Source organism: Centruroides sculpturatus, unplaced genomic scaffold (genome assembly GCF_000671375.1).
Source record: "Centruroides sculpturatus isolate CEXI.00-Female unplaced genomic scaffold, Cexi_2.0 scaffold2377, whole genome shotgun sequence".
Taxonomy (NCBI): Eukaryota; Metazoa; Arthropoda; class Arachnida; order Scorpiones; family Buthidae; genus Centruroides; species Centruroides sculpturatus.
Window position 1 is genome coordinate 13,452 of NW_019386523.1, and position 25,610 is coordinate 39,061.

At 31.8% G+C, this 25,610-nt stretch overlaps 2 protein-coding genes across 4 annotated transcripts; one reads left to right on the plus strand and one right to left on the minus strand.

The window, feature by feature from the left end:
* On the minus strand, nt 1–22,782 carry LOC111615210 (protein FAM49A-like; the record flags this gene model as incomplete). The annotated part of the gene is made up of 4 exons (XM_023356621.1): nt 22,695–22,782; nt 18,100–18,174; nt 16,028–16,149; nt 1–155 (listed from the first exon to the last, which is right to left on the minus strand). Coding segments are annotated over exons 2-4 (347 nt in total), but the record flags the coding sequence as incomplete, so codon positions are not given.
* LOC111615208 lies at nt 20,285–24,272 on the plus strand. 3 transcript variants are annotated; one of them, XM_023356620.1, is made up of 7 exons: nt 20,285–20,874; nt 21,373–21,509; nt 21,659–21,842; nt 21,961–23,181; nt 23,258–23,314; nt 23,384–23,495; nt 23,628–24,272. In XM_023356620.1, the coding sequence occupies exons 4-6, from the start codon at nt 22,020–22,022 to the stop codon at nt 23,491–23,493; spliced, it is 1,329 nt and encodes a 442-aa protein (XP_023212388.1). In that variant the 5' UTR covers nt 20,285–20,874; nt 21,373–21,509; nt 21,659–21,842; nt 21,961–22,019; the 3' UTR covers nt 23,494–23,495; nt 23,628–24,272. The 3 variants fall into 3 exon arrangements, with proteins under 3 accessions (XP_023212388.1, XP_023212386.1, XP_023212387.1); XM_023356618.1 differs by having other exon boundaries at nt 23,384–24,272; XM_023356619.1 differs by lacking the exon at nt 21,373–21,509 and having other exon boundaries at nt 23,384–24,272.
* The last annotated feature ends 1,338 nt before the right edge of the window (nt 24,273–25,610 follow it).

Consider the following 25,610-nt stretch of genomic DNA (forward strand, 5'->3'; position numbering starts at 1 on the left):
TGTAATATTTCATTAAAACTTAAAACTAATAAAAATTTAAATAATTTACCAAGCTTTTGTGAAAAATCATAAAACTCTCTTAATTTAGCTACAAGAGGAAGAATTGCTTTCCATGCTTTCTCCTGAGAAATATCATTACTTGGATTTGCTATGGCCTAAAAAAAAATAAATTTTCTTTTAATTAAAATTAAAGTATTCTTTTAAGTTACTATCTTACATTAAAATAAAAATTTTAAAGTAATATATGAAAAAAATAGAAACAATTCTAAATATAATAACGTCACTAAATATTCTTGTAACTAATACATCAAAAGCAGCAGCTTGGATTCATTTATTTTAAACTCAAGTAATACATATGAAGCATGCAATGCCATAATGTTGTAAATGCCAAAAAAACTTTTCAGGAGAGGTAGAAAACATTTTTTCTAATGAATGAAATCATTTCAATTTTACAATAAAATGGTAAAAAACTCACTGGGTTACAATTCTCTGGAATATCAAAATGATGTAAATATAAGCCACAACGTTTTACGCGCCAAAAGTCACGTGACTTGCACTCTGGCACTTTAATATATTTTTACATAAATTCATCTTCAAAATATAGCCACTTACACTGCCAATATCGCCACAATATTCTTTTGTGGCAGAAAACATTGCATTTAGAATTCAATTCTTCAATAAAATGTATTTAGAAAAAAAATGGCATTTGCAATGTTATGGCATTGCATGCTTCATATATTGCTTAGTCAGCACAGCCATGTTTGTATCCAAAAGAGTGGTATGCAACTAGGAAAAGTGTCAAACAAAAATCACCTTTGTAATTCCAACAATGTATTTATTAAAAAATAAAAGCAATTTTATCAGTTTGACCAACCTTCTTCACTTAACAGAAACTTCAAATAAAGACAGATACAATAGTGAAACTCAAGTACATCCCCTTAAGCCCCAATCCCGAGATATCTCGGGCAAGTTACATAGAGTTACATAAAACGCGGTCCTTAAGGCCAAATTTTTATTTGAATTTTTGGAATATTTTTTGTCTTCAAATTTTTTCAAACTTTTTTTCCCGCGCGAAAAAATTTTATTGCGATTTTAATTTACGTTTAATGACGCACGCTTCACGCTTAATTGCTTTTTAATCGTTTTTTAATGGGAGTTTGATATCAAATTTCATTTATCGTTCTAAAGTTGTAGTGCACTGATTTTCCTTCCGTAAAGTTATTTAAAGCTAGTTTCTGATGTCAAAAACGACCTTCAATAGTTTTTTAATCTTTTTAATTAATAGATTTTATTATATATAAGTTTAATTAAGTCGGGGGGGTCAGAAATCTCAATAAAAATTTTAATTTTTTAAAAATATTTAATAATATAGGTCTAGTTAGTATTCACCCTTTAAACCCTTCTCCTCCCGAGACATCTATGAGAATGTCCCGGGAAATATGACACCAGCTGTTCTCAAGGTCATTCAGCTGTGTAAACAATGACTGGTCAGTGTCAAATTTCACAGAAAGACGAGACAAAGGAAAATAACATTTGAAGCTTTTTCTTCAAAATTAACTCATTTCTTTTGTTTTTTTTCAGTTTTAAGTATTTTTTATGTTTAATTACATTAATATCAAAAATTGCTTGAGGCTTAAGGAGTTAAAGATAACAGCACAACATGCTTATCCAATTCAATTGATAAAATGACTAATTGCAACCTTTTAAATTACAAAAGCTAACTTGATATTGATAAACCAGAAAAAAAAGGATTGTCCTAAGTTATTTCCCAACTTTAAGAAGTATACATAAAGAAGCAGCCAACTAATAATCTTACATTGGTATACCAACATAAAATTTTAAAACAGTCAGGTTATTGTTAAGTAATGATAAGGTTCCATATGATTATAATTCTGCATCAGACATCCACTCCATTCCAATAGATGATCAATGTCTTACAACAAAGCTTGTATACATAGATGCTACTGGACATAATCTGCAACAAAAAATCAAAGAGCATAAATACACAATCAACAAGAACCACTGTAACACTGCAATAGCAGCTATTCACACCACTTGAACATACAGATGAATTGAGAAGAAATGATAATCATCACACTCACCATTAACATCTTGCACTCTCAGTTGGAAATTTATAAAGCTCATAGAAAATCTACATGCATTAACCATCATAATGCCAACACTCTTTCTAATGAATGATAAATAATTAAATCTCAAAAAATGACTATGCTTTTCCTTTATTAATTATTTACTATAACTTATGTATTTTATTTATATATTTATTCACTCCATTCTTTTAAAATTTTGTTCCTATTATAACTCAGCCATCTATTTTTTAAATTGTATTCATTTATGTTTCTGTTAACTGAAGAAGGTTGGTCAAACTGATTGAAAACATTTTTATTTTTAATAAATAAGAAGTTGGAAGTTTTGTTTGATTCAACACTTTTCTTAGTTACATACCATCCTTTTGGATGTGTGTTCTTTGTACTGCATGTTTGATGCATATATTTATTTCAACATGGAATGATTGGTGTGTTTTCTTCTTCTTTGATTCAGCCTGCTTCACCATTGTGGGTAATTGGAATAGACCAAAGAGCAGACCAATAGACAGTTATTTTTCTGTCAACAAGTGTTGTGCTGTGATTGTATGATGGGTTAGGTATCTAGATGTCTGTAAAAACGCACAGTTGCGATCATCAGTTGTGATTTTATTATACAGTATATTTCATAATAAATTGCTGATTAAAAATTCATGTAATGTATATTTTTAAATAAAAATTGTAAATACAGTCATTAAAAATTTTAAAAATAAACGTTGAACATACAGAACATAAAAACTTACAAAATTACAAAGAGTAAAAATTCTCTAAAAAGCAAAATAAAATTACTACTGTATAAAAATTTTAAAACTTTCTGTGCAGAAATAAAAAAAAATCTTTTCCTTATACATTCCCCAGTGAATTCGAAACTTCACACCTTAATGTGATTTGACTGTTTTGCATCAAGTTTCAAATTCACAGAAACTTGTAAATGAGGAGAAAAAACTTAAAACCAATAAATAAACAACTTTTAAAATGAAAAGGAAACATAAATGATAATTGATCTGTCCACCTGTTTTGCTTATTTAGATCTTGACAAATTTATTGTTTCACCAGCAGTGGTAGTTTCAAGGACAATGGTGGGAATAAAATACCATATTTTGTTACAAAAAGAAATTCAATGGCAATTGATGATTTAAAATTTATTGACTCGAGTGCATTTAAAATTTGGACATATAAAAAAATAGTGCGATATATCCGAACCGCAATATAACGAGGGGCTACTGTATTAAATTTTGGTATTTTATAACTTGTTTTTTGTAAATGAATTATAACAGAAAATTTTCAAATTACTTACAAAGAAAATAAAAAAAGGCTCCGTTTTTAGAAGGATTACATACTGTATATTACTTTGTATATTATTAATAAAGCATGCCAAAATAATTTTTACTTTTTAAATTTAAAATTTCACTTTAAAAAATATCCAACTACTGAAATAAGGTTGCAAAATAATCATAAAACTAATGCCAGTGTCAAGTTAAGTTTAAGTATCCAGTAGAATCTCATGGGTCATGTTAGGTTATGAATTTATTTGCGATCAGCATTGATAGGGGCTACAGTCCAAAACTGGCCCTGTTGGTGAATGTGTGATGCAGTAGTGATACTTGAGTCAGTGCTGCATTTGCCATTAGTGACCAAGGGAGACGGCAACAGATTTTTCAAATGAGCTTCTGCCTAACTCACAAACACACCTTGTTCACTTGGATGACAATCAAGTCAATATCAAGCTGTGAATGTGTAACAACCATTTTTTCCCACAGCAATGATGCTTACATATCTACAGCTAGGTGTTTATAAATCAGTTGCCCCTGATAAGGAGAACAGTGTTTAGCAGTTGCCCACTTTGGATCAGATGCTGCTTATGGGTCACTCTTTGCTACAATTCTCCATATATACCTTATTGGCATAGATGGCTATCTCACCTTGACAAGTTGATGACTAGCAAGACAGTTGTTGTTGTTGTTGTTATTATTATTATTATTATATTTTTGTTTTTAGAATTTTGTTATATGTAACTAATAATTGTTTTAAGTAGTTTTAATATTCAATACAATACAAATTTTTATTATTTTAATAGAAATAAAATGGATGAAATAGAAATGAATCAGGAAATCCTTCAATTAAGCTAATTTCAAGTTTCCTTTTTGTTTCATTTGTTTTATACAGATAAACTATCATTTTCACATTTATTGTATCAGAAATTTTTCATAAATTAATTAAAATTAAGTTAAAATTATAAAAACTTACAAATACTTTCAATTTTCACTCACAAAACTAAAATAAATAATGTTATATATGAATCAAATATTAAAATAAAAATATATTAACTGGATAATTAGTATAATTCATAAATGATAATTGTTGGATCATAATGCAACTAAAAAGTGTTATTTCTGATATTATCTTATTCCAGTTTATATTAGATTTATACCTTAAATCACTGTATTAAAATACTTTGGCATGCCATACAGTATTTTACAATAATCCTTCTTAATCCAATTAATTATGTCCATGAAGAATACATCTGAGATATAAACTTTTTCAATGTTTTAAAATAAACTGAGACAATGTATTTGAGATTAGAAATAACAACAATTTTTCATTAAAATCTTACATTAATTTCTATATCTTTTTATATAAAAATTCTAATTTTTATTGATTTCACAAAAATATAAAGATAAAATAAATTTTATAACAGAAATAAAATCTATTAAATTACTTAAATAAAAGATTTTATCTCTCTATTTTGTATAAAATCTGTAAATAATAAAAGAAAGATGAATCATCATCAAATAAACATTGCTAAAATCTACTCTAAAAACTTAAAACATTTGTGTATTTTTAACATTGTAAAACAATATCAAATTTGATATGAAATGCACAATAAAAAAAAATAGTTTCAAAACCATTCAATTACCTAACATAAAACATTGAACTGTTTGTGGTTTTTATTTAAAAGATAAAAATAAGTAAAATTTAAACAATCATAATTCAGAAAGTTTCAAAAACTTTAGAAACAAAATTACAGAGATAATCTTAGTATCAGTTGGAAAATTTGCTGTTATGCTGAAAATAGTTACTGTATTCTTAACTCTAAATGGTTGAGAAGGTTAGACAACTATTCTGATTGGTAGAAGTAGATGTTAAAATATTTGACACATTTTAGATTTGTTTTATTTATGGTAGAAGTTCATTAAATCTGGCACCTGATAATCTGGAATGCGCAATAATCAAGAGCTTCCTGAAAAGTAGATAATCTGAAATTGTTGATGATAATCCAGTATTCTAATGTTTCACAAATCCAAATTTGTTTAGATACATGTGACACATGGTGCGCTAAATATTCCAGATAATGAACATTACCTGGATCTCATATCATAGGGTCGATAAGTTCATTAACATTTTTGCAGGCTTTTCAAATCAATCTCAACACAGTATAATCATACACTGTACCATGTTAAGACTGATTAAAAAGCAACTGACTGGAACAATACAGCAGTATATGCTAGCAGAACATGTACAACAATGTCCAGATTGCACATAACTTTAAAATCACCTAACATATAACTATTGAATTCTGCAAAAATACAAAAGCATCCATTAATCTGGCACCACTTACAAGGGAACTGTCGGAGTGGCATCTAATAAATTTTAATAAAATTTAGTTAATAGTTACGTTAAAAGTATACAAACTCTATATTAAATTTGTAGTATTCACTAAAAGAGTTAATCAGAGTTATTAGCAATCAAATGTCGTACTATTTTATATGCGGATTTTTAAAAGTGAAAGGGTCGCGGAGGAAGACGGCGATATTACATTTAGAATAAATTCTGGAATTTTCGAAAATGGGAGANTTATTTCTGTGAGGTTTAAATGTCAAATGTTTATATTTCTTAAAAATGATGCTTAATGATTAATTTTTTGTGTAATTTTAACAGCACTGAAGAGGGGTTGGGAATATAAGCCAACCCGAAATGCATCTGAATTAGAAATTTTCAAATAAAACGTAACGTTTTCTAACCAATTGCTGTACATTTGTCTACCAATTATCTTTTTGGATTACAAAGACGCTACACACTGCGAAGTATTAACTATAATTTAAGAAATTATCAAATATGAAAGTGAAATTTGTATTTGCCACAAAACAATTAGAGTTAAAGAATCAATTTTCAATTTTTCAGTTAACTTTACAAAGGTATTAATGATAACACATAAAAAGTTTTGTTTTACAAATAACAAGTTTTGGAAAAGCTGACACACCTCAATGCCACCCACAAACCATATTTAACCTTGAATACACAACCTATGTAACCACTATATAAACATTATTGGATGCCACTGAAGTGGATTAATAGTTGTATATTTTTATTTTTCATTCAGTTATATACTACATTTTTGTTTAAAGAATTGAGGAAATGTAAGACAATTTACAATATTCTAACAATGTGGTCCATGCTGTAAATATTCAGAGAGCATGATATTGCAGACTCATTCTCTATTGAATTTAATATAATGAAAAGAAAAAAACCAGCTTATTATTACTATTATTTTTTATTCAGAGAAGATTATATAAACAAGAATAGTTACTGGAATTCTTTGATACTGGAGAATAATTAAGGAAATCAAACATGGGCGTAGCCAGGAAGGGGCATGGGTGGGCACGGCCCCCATTTAACCTTGTGCTCTCCCCAGAAAATTACAGCCAAAAAAGTGTTGAGCCGATTTTCAAAAAGAAATAAAATGCTGAAGCTAATTTAATTGGGTGTAGTGTAACCACTGAAACTCTAGATCAGGTATAGCCAACATACGGCCCGCTTAATGAATTTATGCAGCCCGCAATTAATCTCTGAATATTGGGCATAACTTCGAATAATTGCTGGATTTGATTTGCGGTAATTCCTTATATCCTCACAATTTGAAGTTATAGAAAGGTTGAGAAATTCTGACACCTAAAAAAAAAAAAGGTCAATGGCTTTCTCTGTCCAATGTGAAAAGTGTATCTGTAATCTCTATGTACAGTTTAGTCTCTCTGAGGGGTGACGCCACAATAAGATCTCGCATCAACTGAAAATCTTGCTAGGGCCGCCTCTGATTTGGGCAGTAAAACAAGTTTTCTTTCCAATTTGGCCCAGAGGAAAAGACTGTTGGCCACCCCTGGTCTATATCTAGCTAGATTAAAGACGGTGAACTATATTAAAGAATGGTAAAAATAATAATTGATTGGTTAATTTCTATTTAAGGCATTGCTAGAGTTTGATATTAATGTTACGAGAACATATGATTAAAGGAAGTTTCATATTTTGTGTATGTTAAGTTATTGTCGATTCTTATGGAAATTTCATTTTAGTGAACAATAATTTGAAATAATTTAATTTTGTGTCAGGTTGGCTTCTACTAGGCCCCCATAACAAAACTCTGGCTATGCCAATGAAATCAAATTAATATTGAGATGAAAATAAGTTAGGAAGCATCAAAGTCAAGAGTAAAGCTCTGTAAATGTGATAGAAGTAATGATTGCATGATTAATTGTTGGTTAGTGACACTAATCTTGTCATTCCTTGTCACAAAGATTGTATTAAGTTAATGCTCATGATAATGGATTTCCAATCCCTTATCACAAGCATTAATTAGGAAATTTTTATCTCATTAGTTGTTCCTGTGTGTTCTGAAGTCTCTACTCTAATTAGTTTTAATTACTGAAGAACAAGTCAGACTAAGAAAATTAGTCATTTTTCTTGTGTACTCTAGTATATCATTTTTTATAGTAATGTGTGTTTAAAATTATTTATTTCCCTTGATAAGAAAATACTTCATTCACAGGAGTATATTTCATAACAAGAAAGTGAGCCAATCAATAAAACTGTATAAAACTAATTAATATTTGGCTTAGGCATGTGATTATGAGAATGATATATTATTAATAATAATATTATTATTATTTATTATTATTATTATTATTAATAGATGTTGACATATAGCAATAAAACAGCTTAATATTATACTTGTTTGGGTAGCTATGTTTTGACTTTAGTCTGGCATAGCACTTGGTACCAGTATCAGCTGAGCATGACATTTGCAACATAATAATAATATTAAGACCAATATCTTAATTTTATTGTAAATCAAACATTTACAGTTTTGATATGTTTCAAGTATACTTATCTTTTCTCATTAAAAGATTTTTAATGAAATCAAATTTGGTGTAAAAAGCATTATATTTAAATATAATTATGATTTTTGGCATAAATAGAACAGTTTCTTTTAATAAATTTTGTTTCATTTATAATTAATTTAGAATTTCACAAATTGATAAAAATTCTAATCGCATATAAATTATATGGATGTAAGCATGAAATATTTTTCTAAACTGCTTTATTTGATCTTGACTGATCTTAAGTCAAAGTGAAACTTAACTCAGCAAATAAAATAATGTCATTTACATTTTTCTATCCTTTATTAATTAGAAGTTTGAGTATTTTTTGCCTGCTTAGTTTCTTGTCCTAAATCTTTTGTCCATCTTTAAAAATCACAATTAGAAGACATTTCAAAATAATTTTTATTATAATTTTATTTAAAATTTTTACTACTAAATCCATATAAATGATGATAATTTATCTACATGAAAAAGTACAACTGTTGTAAAAAGAGAATCTGCCATATAAACTAACAAATTAAAAATTATTGAATAAAAAATATTCTGCTAATTTTAGGAATCCAACATTTATTAACTAAAACATAAATTATTGAAGTACTGTATTAGGTTACTGATAATTTATTGATTGATTTGATTGTTTTCAATATTTTTATTTAAAACTATTTATTCTGTCATTTTTTTGAATTTGAAATACAAACACAAAATATTTCATTATTAAGATTATTATACTCAGATAATAGTTAAATTGTGAAATATGATAAGGATAATTCCGTAATATCATCAATGATAAGATTTATAGAAATTAATAATATATTTCATTGAATTGGAAGTTTTTGTTTTTTTAGCTAGCAAGAAAACTGTTTCAAATAAAAAGTAATTTTGTATCATTAAATTTTATAAGTAATTAATGATAAGTAGAATATTTGTTCTCAAGAATACATAAAACTTCTTAAGTATCTAAAAAAAATTATCAGTAATACAATATACAGGTATTCCTCATATAACGCTGTAATTATGTTCCAAAAAAGTATCATGTTATGCAAATCCGTGCTATACACAACAAAGAACTAATGCAAAGCATACAGTTAGGTTGCAGAAGTTAACAAAAGCATACTGCTCTTTTTTCGTTATTAACAGAAATATGCTTTATTAAAGCAATTAATAATTTATTTCCAACCAATAATTAACTAAAAATCAGAATTAAGAATACTGTATTATATGTTAATATTAATTTTAGTTAAAAAAGAGTTTTTCCTTTTACAAAGTATCATCACCTTTTGAGCTGTTTTGTTGATTTTGATCAGGAATATCCATAAGAACAACAATTTTTTAAAATTTTTACCATAAAATTTTTTATGTATGACTATTTGTAAAAGTAAAAATATGTTATTAATGGAAAATTTGTTCTAGCAGTTTGCGTTTATTTAATTGAGGACTGAGCAATTTAATTTCCAGAATTTGTGTTTGAGTTGGAAACAGTTTGAGTGCTGTGTTTCAGTTGTCATTTTCACAAATGATTACTTACTTATGGTTAAAAAAGTTTAATAACACGTACCTAAAAATGTTTAAATATACTTTACTAAATATGAAGATTAATCTATAAAAAACAAAACAAAGTGACACTCTTAAAGACTAAAGTCTGAAAACAATGTCAACAATACCTGGTTGATAGAAAAGCTAGTGCAATTTTTTTCTTCCTTGTCCTATCAGTTTTAATTGAAATAAACTTGGCAAAAGGCACAAAACCAATTGAAAATTTCAATAAGTCTCAAATTTGCCCATGGATTTAGAAATCCATGGGCAAATTTGAGACAACATTCATGCTTACTTCAGTAAAAAGTGTTGAATAATGGAGTTTGCACTTAAAAGCTGTGAAATTTTACATGGATAATTTCTCAAATTCTCAAACCATGTTGAAGCAAAACCGGAAACCATGTTGTATGGAGGATATACACAATTTTCCATCCATGTTATAGCAAAACCTTATAGTAGAAGTGCCATGTTGTACATGGGATAACTGTAAATTAATATCTTTTTTCATTTATTTAGCAATTATGCTGAATTCACTTGTTTTTGTCATTAAAATTTTGAGTAGAATAGAAGTTTGTTAATCAAGCAGCTATTGGACTAACAAGGGAACTGTCGGAGTGGCATCTAATAAATTTTAATAAAATTTAGTTAATAGTTACGTTAAAAGTATACAAACTCTATATTAAATTTGTAGTATTCACTAAAAGAGTTAATCAGAGTTATTAGCAATCAAATGTCGTACTATTTTATATGCGGANGGACTGGTAGAAGTTCTTAGTTTATCTGTCCATAACACTCAGTAGAAACTCGAAGGCATGTCGGCCCGTATCCCAATTCCCACCGGCATTGCTACAGTTGCATCATGGTATTGTTTAATTAACTTGGTCTTAATGAGGCTTGTCAGAAGAGTGCTTACTGAGATGGGTATGTCCAACCTCTCAGCGCTTTTTGCCAACAGGTCTGCCCACTCATTTACGCTAACTCCTGAATGTCCCTTAACTCAGTTAAAGTAAATCACCGCTCCTTTTCTTTGGAGTGTTTCAAGAAAGTTGATGGATTCTTGAACAATAGACAGTCTTGTTCGTAACCATTTGAACTGAGCAAGTACTGTTTTGCTGTCACTGAATATATTGATTGTCTTATTGTGTAGTCTTGGGTTGTCTTTTATGTAATGGAGAGCAATGAGAGGCCAGGCTCTCCACATGGTTATTTGAGCAATGTTCTTTGAGTTTGTAATTAGCTTCGAAGATGGACCTGTCGTACTTGTTATACACTACCACAGCACATCCTACACCTTCTGTTGACTTTGACTTGTCAATGAAGATTTTGTATCCACTGTTGCTATCTTCCCAACTCTCCTTAATTTCTGGGCATGGCTTTGCTGGATGTACTGTATGTTGTTGCTTCTCTGTGCTGTGTCAAAACCATATTGTTGAATGTCCTTGATAAGGTTGCTCATTAATGGATAGTGGTTGGAAGTCTGCAAACCATCAGCTGGTTGTCCGAGAAGTTGATGTTTCCAGTGAATTTTTAAGACATGTAAGTCAAGAGGCAGTATGTTTGTAATTATCTGTAAAGCATTTGTAGGGCTTGTCTGGTAGGCCTTTGCAATGGGGATAAGGCTCATGCGTTGTATTGATAAAAGTTTCCTCTTGATGTTGTGCTTAGTAGCTGCTTTTTCCCAGACCTCTGCTCTGTATATGATTGCCGGCTCGATGGCACACCGGTAAATGGTCAGACTAGTGTTAGAGTTGATCCCCCATGTATTCCAAGAAATGCACCTGAGGGAATGTGCAAGGGTGATGGCCTTGCTGTGGACATGTTTGACATGTGGCTTCCAGGTTTGTACCTGGAAGCCACATGTCAAACATTGATTGAAGTATTTAATGATTGGGCTGTATTTTATATGTTGGCAGAAAGTTCGATGGCAGACCTATTAACCAGAGGATATGGTGAATGGTCAAAAAATGACTCCCCAAGATGTTTACATTTTTGGACTCAGGACACCTTGAAATGTCAAGAAATGCAAAAAGATTTGAGGGTTTTTTCTGTATGTATGGTGTATGTGTGTATCTCCAGTAGGGTCAGACTTAATGATGATTTTACTTGTTATTAGCATTTACAATTTTTTATAAAACCAATCCCTAATCTGAAAATTAGGCTTTTTGCCATTTTATAATAGTTAAAAATATATGATATTTATCATATTTTATTAAAAACTTTTTAAAAGATGGTGCCACCAAATGTTGTCAGAAAAGTTAAAAAATCCAGCAATGAGTTGCTTATTTTAAGATATTATAGTGATAAAAGTAAACTAAAACACGCATTATTATTATTTTGTATTTTTGAATTTACAGAATATATTGGTATAAATAATACTGTAAAAATCTGCCCATAAACTTGTAATTTCTTTTAATACTTAAAACAGTCACTAGTGCAGTGAATCTGGTGTTAAAGTATTTGAATCCCACTGCATTACTTTTTTCCTTTAATTCAACAATTTAATAGACAAAAAAAATTACAAATAACTGTTACATTCATGCTTTATATTACACACCAAACAAAAATTAGAGAGATTTATTGTATGCCCATCAATTTCTTGGCATAATTTTAACTAATTATTTTCAGTGTAATTCTTGTTTTAGATTAAACAGACTTTATCCTAAGCTATCTACCAAAAACAATATTGTATTTCATAGTACAGAAATTATTTTAAAATAATATTAGAATGATAAGATAGAGTTTCATAAGTTAGGCCATTCATTAAAATTACAAATTTTTTAACTTGGAATATGATATTGTTATGATATATGATTTTATGCAATATAAAAGTTTGGTATTCAGAACTAAATAAATATTACAATTAAGTATTTTTAAGCAGAAAAACAGGGACATAAAATTATAGCAACAGAAAAAAATGAAAAACAGTATATCCAAGACACAAAAGTACGAAAACATTTTATACAAAAATAAAATGTTTTCAAATATCTTTGTCCTACTGTTTTATTATTTTCAATATATTACAGTAATACCTTGACTTACACTACCCCGACTAACGAGATTTTCAAATCTCGTCGATTCTTCTTTTGTTTGAGCGCCACGCAACTCTTGATTACTCACTCCCTCCACACTATTGTTCAGCTTACATGCTCGGACATGTCGCGCGGAATCGACGCATAGCTACAATTTATTTTGTGTTATTTATTTCTGTGTTTGTTATATCTACAGAGATTTGAGAGATTATGTGATGATTTCTTGTAACTGTGAACAAATCAAAAGATGAGATAAGATTAACGAGAACATTTATTAGCTTACATACATCCGACTTGGATTTTACACTTGAATTTTTGCGAAATTATACCCCGACTTACACAAATTCAACTTACGCGGTTATCGCTCGGTCCCACCTATTGTGTAAGTTCAGGATATTACTGTTCTTAATTTATAATCATCATAATTTTTTTTAAAAACTTTGAGTCTCAGATCCAATTCTAAAAATCAAACTTTTAAAATCAACTTTTTAAAGTTGATTTTTAGAATTAGTTTAAAATAGTTTGAATTAGAATAGTTTGTTGTTTTATGTTAGTTATTCATTGACAAAAAAGTTACATACTCAGATAGAATATTTACCAAGTTTTGCAGTAATTGGACAACAGATACCTTAAAATTCCCATCCCAATATCCTATAAAAAGGCTCACTGAGTTCAGAATTTTGAACATCAGGCTTCCTGTATGATGCAGTTAAAAGACATTATGCACAGCTTATGGAGTTTGAGAAAGGCCATAACAGAGAGCTGATGGAAGCAGGATGGCTGTTTTGCCAAACTACTCAACATCTGGATCATTCTGACCTGACTGTGAGATGGTGTTGGGACAATGGAAATGTGAGGGCACATAAATGGTGGACAGGCTCTGGTTGCCTCAGAAAGACTACCACGACAAATGATCATCTTCTGATCGTGAGACAAGCACAAATTATTAAAACTGTGTCTTTATCTATCATCTAGAATGCTACAGAATCTTGTCTCTTCCTGTATAATTGGCAAGTGACTAGCAGAGGCAAATTTAAATGCACAGTCACCATGCCTGCAATCTTTTCACTAGCACCCCAACATTTTCAGCTTTATTTGCATGTGTGCCATGACAGAGAAGTAGGAACTGTTATGGACTGGTAGAGTATTGTCTTTAGCAATAAAACTGAGATTTGTTCAGAAACATATGACCACCATATTAGTTAGGTGGTCATATGTTTCTGAACATATCTCAGTTTTATTGCTAAAGACAATACACTGCCACTGCTCTGATATGCACTCCAATACCATCTTTATTATGAGTGCAGTGTGCTATTCAACTGTTGGCATGCTAGTCTGTGGACCATCTCATATGACAGTTGATCAACTTTAGTAGTAGGTTAAGGAGCATCAATGGTACAGCATACATTCAGGAAATCCAGTGCCTTCATGTACCTTTCATGGTTGGGACTGCAAACAGCCATTTTTAGTAAAATAAAGCTTTGCTTACACAACTAAGGTTTTCCAGGAATGTATCCATCACATTGCCATACTTCCTTGGCCCACCTAGTCTCCAGATTTATTGCCCATTGAGCATTAGTAGAAACAGATAGATGCCAGCTTCAGCTATCTATGAACATGAGGGATTTGGAATGGAAGATGCAAAAAGTTTGCCTATATTAGATGTGGGCAAACATTTTGCAGAATAGCATATAGTCCCTGTAGGCTTCCATTCCTGACAGTATCAACTGTGTGTATCCAGGTAGGAGGAGGTACTACATCAAACTAGAATTTCTTTTAAATTGTACTGTTGTTTTACAGAAAACTGTCCCTTTGCTATGATATTGTAAGATCACTATTATTGCAAACATAATGATAGTGATAATAAAAGTTTCATTCAATTCACACACCAAAAAAGAGGTGTTGGATTTTTGTCAGTAGGTGTATTTTGGAAAGGAAACAATGTTAAAACATAATTAAACTAAAATTCTAAACAAACATTTTTTCAACATCTCATGATGTTAATTTATAATATGGTATAATCAATTTCAATGTGCAAAATATAAAAATATTGCTTCTTTATTGTATACTAGCTGTAAGGACCCGCTTCGCTGGGTTTTTATTTGTATGTAATATAGTTTTTTTATATATATAAGACTGTTTTTGTAAGTAATCTAGAATCTAGCTGCAAGGACCCGCTTCGCTGGACAAAAAGTAATGATAGTGAAGATTAAGATAATTACATTATAGCCAATCTTACCCGTTTTCACAGAATGCAAGAATTAGGTCCCCCGTTTCCAGACTAATTAGAGAATTTTTACATGAGTCTAAAAATATGTTCGATTTCCCGCAAAAACGCAAAAAACCACCTGTAAATCTTGCATGCCGCTTTATATTAACACTTCTTTTGTTACTCAACACTTCCATTGTTACATATCTTCGAAGTCAACCACTTTCAACCCTATATCTCCCACACCCTTATAGCACAGAATGAAAGAAATAGGTCCCCCGTTTCCAGACTAATTAGAGAATTTTTACGTCCAGTCAAACGAACTATTTTCAATTTGATCAATTTTCTGGAACGTTTACAATCGTTCTATAATCGAACCAATTCGAATTTGAAAATTTTTAAAATCGAAATAGAAAATCTTCCACTTTCAACCAATTTCAAGCCCACATCTCCCGCACCCTTATAGCTATCGAGACGCAACCACCATAGTGCACGAATGGAGACTCGGGGCTACTACCACATACAAACACCATTCACGTGCGATGTGTAGTTTTGGCAGAAAAGTGAAATATAGGGACATACATGTCCATTTTTATATATATATATAGATAATATAGATATATAGATAATGGATTATAAACATGAAACATAAAACTATCAAATATTAAAATTTTAAAAATGTTCCTAATTCATATTTGAAACATTATTTCATGTTCTATTTAAGTAGAATAAAATATTTTAAATAGTTTAATAATTGTTATGCAATTGTTTGATGAATTTATATAATTCATGGAGATATAAAATGCAGTTTATTCAAATTCTTAATTGAGTGAATTGTTTAATTAAGTCAGAACACTAAGATTTACGAAAATTAAGTCTGAACTATTTGAAGTGTTAAATATTGTAAAGAATAAAACCAAAAATATGTACAACATACTTAATAAGTATTAACATATCATGCCAATAGAATATAGAAAAAAGTGTAAATCCTATACTCACTTCTCGAATTTCATTTCCAGCTCCTCTATAATTACTCAGTTCTTGCAAGATGCTTCTGGAATGCTGTAATATATTATAGACTATATCAAAAGTCTCTCTTTCTGCTTCTGTTGGTTGAGCACCTGAAGAATTATTTTAAGTATTAACATTCTTAAATTTTGTAATAATAGGCTTAAATTTGTTTTAAAGGTTTATTATTAATATAAGCTTTTAATTAAAAATTAAATATTATATTAAACTTAAATAATATATACTTTTTAAAAATATTTTTTTTAAGCTGAAAATACTAAATTTTTAAATAAAACCAACAAAATATGTTACAAATGGTACAATTAACAATAATAAAAAAATAACTATTGATAGTTGTATAATTAGAACTAAGTTAAAATCCATCGAATTAATAAAATAAGTATACAAAATATATCTGTACATACACGTGTATGTTCATATAATTTCGTTCATTTATTTACGAATATTACATACAGCAACAAAAAGAATAAAAGAAAAGAAATATGCAATAAAGAATAATTTTCAATTACTTCATTGTATAAATTTTTATGATACATTAAATAAAAGAAAAAAAAAAAAAAAAGAGAAATCTTATTACATGTTAAGACATAAATAGCTATGATAAGTAAATACTGTATACACATATATTATATTTTACATATTTACATATATTATATAAAATTACATAAAGTTTTTAAAATGCATGTAATAAAATGTTTAACTCACAATTAATAAAGTGTATAGATAAAATATTTTTAAAATATAGAAAGAATTCTGTAATTAAAAGCAGCCTTGCTAAAATGTAAGAATATACATCCAATTGATCATGAACATATTACAATAGTATCTGCACAATTACACAAAGAACATCTAAACATTTTTATAGTTAATCAGCTGTGAAGAGTTGTTTTATAACAACTAATATTACAAGAAGAGAATGAGAGAGATGTTTAATAATAAAGATAAAATAAAAATACATTAAATTTCAATCTTTTTTTTGTTCATTCATAATATTTTACTCTATATTCAAATTTTTATAAGCCATGCCACAAAACAAGGGTAACTATTTTAATCAATTTTATGGAACTATTGTTTTTCTATCTTTTAAAACAATAATCAAAGTGATATTCTATAATTGGAAATATTTAACATACTGTTTTGAATTTACATATCTTTTTTCAAAATGTATATTAGTATATTTTGCTGTAAAAAATATTTTGAAAAATTATATAATTAACCAATTACAATATTAATCAAATTATATGATAAATAAATGCAATAAATGAAGAAAATTTGTAAATATAGACCTTTTATAGATTTACATATTTATTACTTGGCAATTCTACTGAAAATTTAGCAAATATTTGGGGGTTCTTCAATTACATTTACATTCAAATATTGCAATATAATAAAAGTTTATTTTATTAAAACAAAATAATAATAATTTATTCCGAATATTTATAATTAAATAATTAACAAAAGATAGACAGAATGCTATCTTTATATGCTAACATATATGTATATACACACACACATATATATACTTCAATTGATAATGTCAAATGTGTATGATTTCTAAAACAGATTAAGCAGAATAAATATTTATAATCTTCAAGTTACTATATATTACTCCGTAAACGAGCAATAAGTTAATATCGAATAATCACATTCCGACTCCATTTACCGCGGCATCTTCACCCACAAACTACAGAAATTTTTACGGTTCGTAACCGAAGACGGTCGCATAAAAGCTTCCAAAAATGCTTTCTAATATAGTAGTAATTGATCGACTAGCGTACCGTCTGCTTTAATCACGCATTAACAACGTATGTTAATATTTATAGTTCAACGTATTTGCAGGGAAAGTTTGTTTTTATTCCATTTACCGGTATGTATTTCAACCGATTATTAAATTTTATGTAAAATTTCTCCTAAATACATTAAAACAAGATTGGTGTGGAAGTTGTTTGTGCCATTTGTTTAAAATGTTTTACAAGTTACAAATAAGTTTATATAATTTTATAAAATACATGAATAGGAAACTAATTTAATTAAAAACATACTTTCGAAATCAACAAAGACATCATACTTTGGAGGGTCTTCTCTGGATAATAATCTGAGCAAATTTCCCATTGTGGCTACATTAAAAATAAATATATTTTAAAGGTAGTGTACAGAAGCATACAAACTTATAAATACATAGCCTTTAAAAGAGCTGATACGAATTAGTTAATTTATTCTTAAGTTTAAAATCATTATTAGCACGAGATTAACTTTAATCTTCGGCTAATTACATTTGCAGATAATTCTATTTATTTATTAAATTAATTAACTAACTTAGAAATTAACGACGATGTAAACCGAAATCATTTTTATACGGCTAAAAATAATTGAAATAACTTTATTATTTACTTACTGAAAACTGCTATCGGGTAGGATTTGAGTTTCAAGTTTTAAATAAAAATATATTTGATAAAATTACAAAACACTTTAAATAATTATAAAACCAGGAATGAGATAAACACTATGTTGAAATATACGAGGAAGTGAGCACATGGTCGAAAATGTCGAAGATGGGAGAAACTCGACCATCGGATCGCTATTATTAATACTACCGTATTCGATCTAGTCACCTATTGTTATGCTAAAACGAGGGATCGGCAAATTTCTTATAAATTTAAATAAAAAGATGAAAATAAACAACACTCTACCGAACTTACCTCGAGGAAGTGAATGAGACGATCCTTTTCCGGTATGTCACGTGATCTTCACCGCGTTATTTCCTTTTTTTTTTGCGCTTAAATTTCTAACTGTTATCGTCACGGTTGAAAGATTATTCATAACTTTAAGGTTTATAAAAATCTTAATCGCATTTAATTTGATAACTTCGATACAAATTATGGCATAAATTCTTTGGTACGCGTGACGTCAGTCAACATCCGGTCGTTTGTCACGTGACTGAACATAAGCGAATAACGATTCGAGGAATCGCATTTTCCGACCAATAATAATGACGAATCGTTCATTTGAATTTTTGAATTATTTAATGAATCGTGCCGAGTAATCATTGTTTTAATCGTGTTAAGTATTCAAATTAACGTGACTAATCGCTCGTCTGACGATAGAAAATTCTGTCGTCAGTCGTTATTAATAACTAAAGAAATTTTTATTTTTTATTTTAAATAATATAAAAATTAATCCGCGGCGTTTTCTTCCGTTAAAATAAACAAAGCGTTTTCGACGTACTTAGAATACTCGCCAACAAAAACTATAACCGTACGTAATGTAAAAAAAAAAAAAGATAAATTAATAATAATATTTATAAAATTAAGGTTGCGGGTAATAAATTTTAATTATAAAGTTAAAGACTTATTTTAGATTAAGACTAAGCAGTGAAAAAATCGAGAGATCAAATGATGTTATTATTCTCGAAAGAGTAATCAAATTAATCGTTACTTATAAAGAACAAAGGACAGACGAAGGAGAGTAACTCTCGAAACAGTAGGAAATCTTATCCTGGCTTTGAAAAAAAAAAAGAAATGTACCGAAATATGTTGGGCCCCTTAGCTGCGCTTTGGAAACGACGGCAGTTAGAAAAACTAAACTTAAAATATATTAAGAAAGATTAAAACCACGGACAAAATTTGTTTTAAAGTAAATTATATTAAGTAAATAATATATTCGATTAGAAATTATCTTCCGAGTTCTTATTTATTTCGCCTGACTTATTACTATATTTTTTTAAATTTAATTCTTTCTACATAAACATGTATTAACAATAAAATCTTATACACGAAAAGCTAAAGAAGTTTTGATTATTACGAGAAAAGAAATTTATAAATAAAGCGATAGTTTCTTTTTAAAAAAAAGAACCTAGTAGCAAACATAAATGGCTAAGCCGGAAAATTCATTCGGTCGTGATGTTGACTCTTTTCCGAACTTATATAGCGTATAAGTGTCTGAATTAACAAATCGACATTAATTATAAATTACGCGTATTCTTTTCTTAAACGAAACGTTTAACATTAAAAGATTTTAATAAAATTAAGTTATTTGAAATTAGAAAAATTTAAAAATAATTTTTCGTATTCTCCTCCTAATAACAAGTTTTTTTTTTCCAAATTTGATATTAAGATTTCGGGACTTTGTTGGATTCGCTGTTATTATAATCTGCGCATACATATAAATTATTATTTACTGGGTTCCTATATTTATATGGTATTACGTGTATGTAAGAAGCGCGTAGACCGATATACGTGTTATTTATAGAAGAGTTAGCGCATATGAATCTTTATATAGACCCTATACTGTATAAAAAATGTTTTTATACGAGATGGAGAGAGAGTTGAAGTTGAAATAAATTCCATAAAATATTTGAAAAAATATGCTTATTTTTACGATAATTTGCTTATTCGTCATTACCGATAAATTTCCCTTTAGAGGGTCTTTTTTTAAATATCTTATTAATTAATTAATTAACTTTTTATCGCAATAACAACTTCGGAGAGTAACTTTTTTAGTAATTTTTTCAAAGGTATTTTAATAACTATTAGAGCTATTAGAAGATTTAATTTAAAACAAAGTAATAAAACAATAGAGGAGTCACGGAGAAAATAAGAATTAACTTTGATTTATTACGTCTACGTAGTTGCTTCGGTAGAATTAGTATCTGGCTTAGTCGCTTAAGTACGGGGATTACTCGTTTTAAACTACATGGCTTAATCGATAAAAGGTCGCGCCATATTAAACAGGAAAACCATAAAATTAATACCATTTCGATACGTTTGTGAAAAATTTTTAACATTACAACGTGTACGGCGATTTAACGTTTATCGACGGTAAACTCTTTTATATCTACGAACGTCTTCATTTTCTTTCAACGAAATTTTCGTTTACGTAATCATTTCTTACGTTTCCGTACGCGTTAAGCGGATCCGAATAAATGTTTTTTCGATCATAAATAAATATAAATTGCTCGATTGGCGAGAGATGGTCTACCGCATTAATAGCGAACTCGAACGAGTTTTTTTTCAATTTACTACGGTAAAAAGTTACTAAATTCGTTATTGTTATTAATTTTTCGGTCCGGTCGGCCGAGATTTCGGAAGCCGGCTTAAAAGAAAGACGGGTCGTAACCTTCGTTAGACAATTTAATAGATTTTACGAAAAATCGCGAAGAATCGTTTAAAGAGCGGCGAATATTAACATATTTATTTTGTCAGGGAAACTTAACGCGCTTCAAAACGGATCGCATCAACTAATTGAAAAGTTTTGTATTTGTTAATTAATATTATTATATATAAGATTACCATATTTATTTTTATCGTATAATTAAGTTAAATAAAAGACCGGAATAAGTGAAAAGAATATTAAATTTTTAAAACAACGTGGCGCCGATCGCGTTACCTCTGGTGTCAAAAAAAGCCAGACGGAAAGCAGACGACATTTTGCAAATTTACGAGTGGGAGAAACGGTAAGAGGTTTAAAACGATATTTAAATTAGTTAAGTGCGGCGATAAAGTAAGACTACGATAGAAATGCAGACATTTATATTGGCGTGGCTGGGCGAAAAGCCCAATTAAATGACATAATTTACTGACCTAAATTTGAAGCTTTTTACAGGATATAAGATTTTCGTTTCTCATTTAAGACCATACTTTTTGAATCCGAGATAACTCGATTCCAGCCGAAAAGTCTAGTAGTAATCTTAGATTCGGAGCTGGCTCTAAGGCCAAAGTAAAGAAGATCTGATGCGTCTTCAGTTTATCCGCGCGAAAAGAAAAAACAAATTCACGATTCCACTCAAGTATTTATTTATTTAATCAACCCAATAATAAAACATTAATTATCTTTATATATACATTAAACGTCCGGAGAGAAATCGTAACATTTTTTTCTGAAGCCACGTTACGTCTACTTTTCAGATAGAATACTGTATTTGAAATTCCTAAGACGATAAAGAAGTTTCTCACTTTCGAAAAAGATGTCAAAATTAAAAGAAAACCAGCGTGCCGCTTTGGAGAGATTTGTTTGCCGTAATCCGGCGGAGAACGGCAAATCCGCCAAGGACGACGACCGTGGCCGAGAAGACAATGCTAAAAGCGTTTTCCGTTCGTATCCCGGTCTGCGAAATTTGAAAAGCTCTTCGACGTCGGAGGATCCACTTTTCCAACGTCGCGTTTTCCGTAGGAAATTAGAAAAGTCGGAAATGCAAGATCCCACGCGCCCGTCGACCGACTTACCAGAAAGTTCGAATAATTTATCGTTGGGTGGAATAAGCGAAACCGGTCGGCCCGCCGTCGTATTCCTTACCGACGAAAATAATATTAATCGGCGGTTATTATCGGCGGAAAGAGATAAAGCCGGCGGTTTTGAAATTTCGTTGGTTGACGAAATGTTCGATAAAGACGTCGGTTTATTCCGAGAAGACCGAAGAAAGAACGAATGGCTGCTAGACCGAAATGTCTTCGGAACTAACGAGAAAAAAATGTATTTAAGCTTTCCTTCCCATGTTTACCGGGAGTACATTTATCCGATAAGCCAGAGGCGACGTACTAACCGATCTAATTCCGCCGAATTAATTGCGTTAGGCGCGGAGAATTTAACGGAATTGCGGACCATTTATGGTCTGATAATAAAATTCGTTTATAGGTTTTACCTAAATCCGACGGCTTGGAAAATCGAATCGGACTGGCTTCTTTACGCACCTTCGATTGTTAATTTAATCGATGGGATAATTAAGGAGAACGTTCGACGTCCTCCGCCTCTGCCCTTTCTTCCTTCAAGTTGTAATTCGGAAACGAAGGAAAAAAGAAAATATTCGTCCGAGTCGAATCTTCGTTCCGGCAAAAGACAAAAACGGAATACTGATTTACAGTTATTTCCTAAAGTGACAAAATCAATTCCGTCTTCCGGTTACGGAGAAGATATCGGCTGCGATAAGGATACGACTGATGGATCAATTTACAGTTTATGTAAACAAGAGGAAAGTGAATTATTGAAAGAAGCCGCGGATAACGTGGAAATTCTCGAAAATAAATACCGTACGTCGGATTTTCGACATCTACGAGACCAATTAGTTCCGGATAAGTTAACTCTTAAATATCCAGAAGAAACGGAAATAACCATGTACGAAAGACAAGCAGGCGAGTGAATATTTACCAATGCGTAAATCGGTCGTTTTTTTCCAATTTAATAATATTTATTCTCGTTTCGTTGCAGATTTTTCTCCGGACGACAAGGTAGAAGCGGAAAAAGCCTCTAAATCCCACCACTGCCGTAAGTACAGTACGTCTTTCCCTCTCCGACCAAATTAAGCAATTTTTCCCACACCTCTTTCCGTTTCAGTTCTTTCCTTTCGTTCTCGTCGACCGATCAGAGTCGGATTGTCTCGACGTCAGAAAGTAAAACCCTTGCATTCCTATTTACATCTTCCGTCCGAAAGTGGCCATTTTTAACGGTTACAAATTTTTGTTTTAAGTTTACTTTTAATTAACGGGTTATATATACACGCGCGTTACAGGCCATTGTTATATTACTAAACGTTTATAAATAATAACGATTAATAGAAAGTCGACATTGTTTTCTTTAGATTACAGCGCGTAAGAGAGGTAAAAAGCAACGTCTCGTAACTGTATAATTAGAACTAAATTCCAGCATTTTTATGCCGCAATCGATTTAAGCCAACCAAAAATCCTATGCAAATCCGAGCGCAGTTATTACGGATTAATAACCGGATTAGAAGATTTCCGACAACATCTGTGTCCGATTCAATATTTTAATTTATCCGGACTCTCGCACGAATTTAAGGTCTGGGATAGGACGTAGAATAATAGAGAAATCAAAACTTTGGTCGAGACGGAGTCTCTTCCTTCCGTCCAAATACTAAAAATAATCCGGCCGAAAGTTTTTACAATTGGCGTATCCCAGAAGGCTATTTTTATCTTTGTCAATTTGCAGAGAAGACTGCAAATATAGCTTCTATCTACCAAATAAACTACAGTCGAATCTCTTCCACCATTTTATCAATGCCACTCAAACGCCTATTCCTACCGACTCCGTTTCGATTCCGTCGATAAGATGAATATCTGACCTCCTTTAATTTTCCCTTTCCTATTTTTTTCCTTCTCGGGGGAAACTTTAAAATACGAGTCTACGCCCTTTCGTAGGAACAAAACTTTTGCAATAAATTCGTCCGTCTTCGATTCTTAACTGTAAACTGCGGCCGGACAAAGGAGCGAATTTCAGCCTTTTTAAATTCTAACGCTTTCGATCGGGAGACGTCCCGTCCGACGACGGAACTTTCGCGTCGACCAGCCAACGTCGGCGGTTTGCGGCAGATAATTAAGTCTTATTCGCTCGACCTACGCCATTCTTGTCTGCTAGAGGGGACGGGCGTACGCGCGCCTTCCTATATATACTCCGGCCGAACCACCGATAATCGAAGACTAATAGGACGGAAGAAACCGTCGACCGGGCTAATTACCGCGTCTGCCGCGCGCCGGTTCCGGGTAGGGTGGTCCATCTGCATTTAGATCGTCCCCGCGAAGGTTTAAAATTAGAGACTTTCCCAGAAAGGCGCGAGCGAGACGAGCGAAGCGCGGCAATCCGATACGCGTGGTGCGCGCGCCAAGCCGCCACCGGTTTCGACTTCCGCCGGAATCCGCGCGTCGTCCATCTCTCACCCGAGAGGCACGCGCCGGGAAGCGAGAAGGAAATTTTCGATTTTCGGTCCCGTCGGAGAAAGAGACGCCGAGCGCTCCGGAGGCGCTTCCTCTTCCTCTTCCCATTTGCCGCGGAGGACTTCGGACCTCCGAGAAGAGAGAAAGGCGACGACCGGCGGTTCGGAGAGGAGCGCGAAGAGGTCGGTGTTTCCTCCAGGAGCGGCGAGGACGTCGAACATCCTGTTTTGATGCGCGCCGTTCCAACCGAGATAAAGAAGAGACCGAAAACATCCGGACCGAAAGTTAAATTCGGACTTTGCGGAAACCGTTCCCCAAATCGTCCGGTGGATCCGATTTACGTCCGAAGACGTCCGCGCGCGGCGCGACCGTCGAAGGGGGCGCGGAAAACCGGGCCGGAGATGACGTAACGGTTACGCCGCCGTCCCACTGGAAGAAGCGGTCCGAGACGCACTCCCCTTTTCCCACCGAATGAGACGGTCTAACGAAAGTCCGGCGGGTCGTCCGGAGGGAGTGGGGAGAGACGGAAGTGACGGGAGCCAGAGGACGCGTGCGACGCGTCGAGGGCGCGAGCCGGAAGGGCGAGGAGGTCCGGCGGCGCGCCGTGGGCCGGGCGGAGGACCCCCGGCCGCGGACCGGCATCCGGTTAGCCCTCCGCGTCGACTCCGCCGGGGTTCGGACGCACGCAATCGGCACGGGGATATTTATAGAGGCAGAAGTCGGACCAAAAGTAGCAGCTGCAGTCTGCGGGATATTTTGGTCGGGACCGTAGCCTTATAAGGACAGGCGACGCGAGACTGCGGATCAGTGAAACTCGTCGGCAGAAAAGGCGCATCTCGGACCGAACCTCGGATTTCTACGTCCCGGTTCACGTGACGAATTTCCGTCCCGCC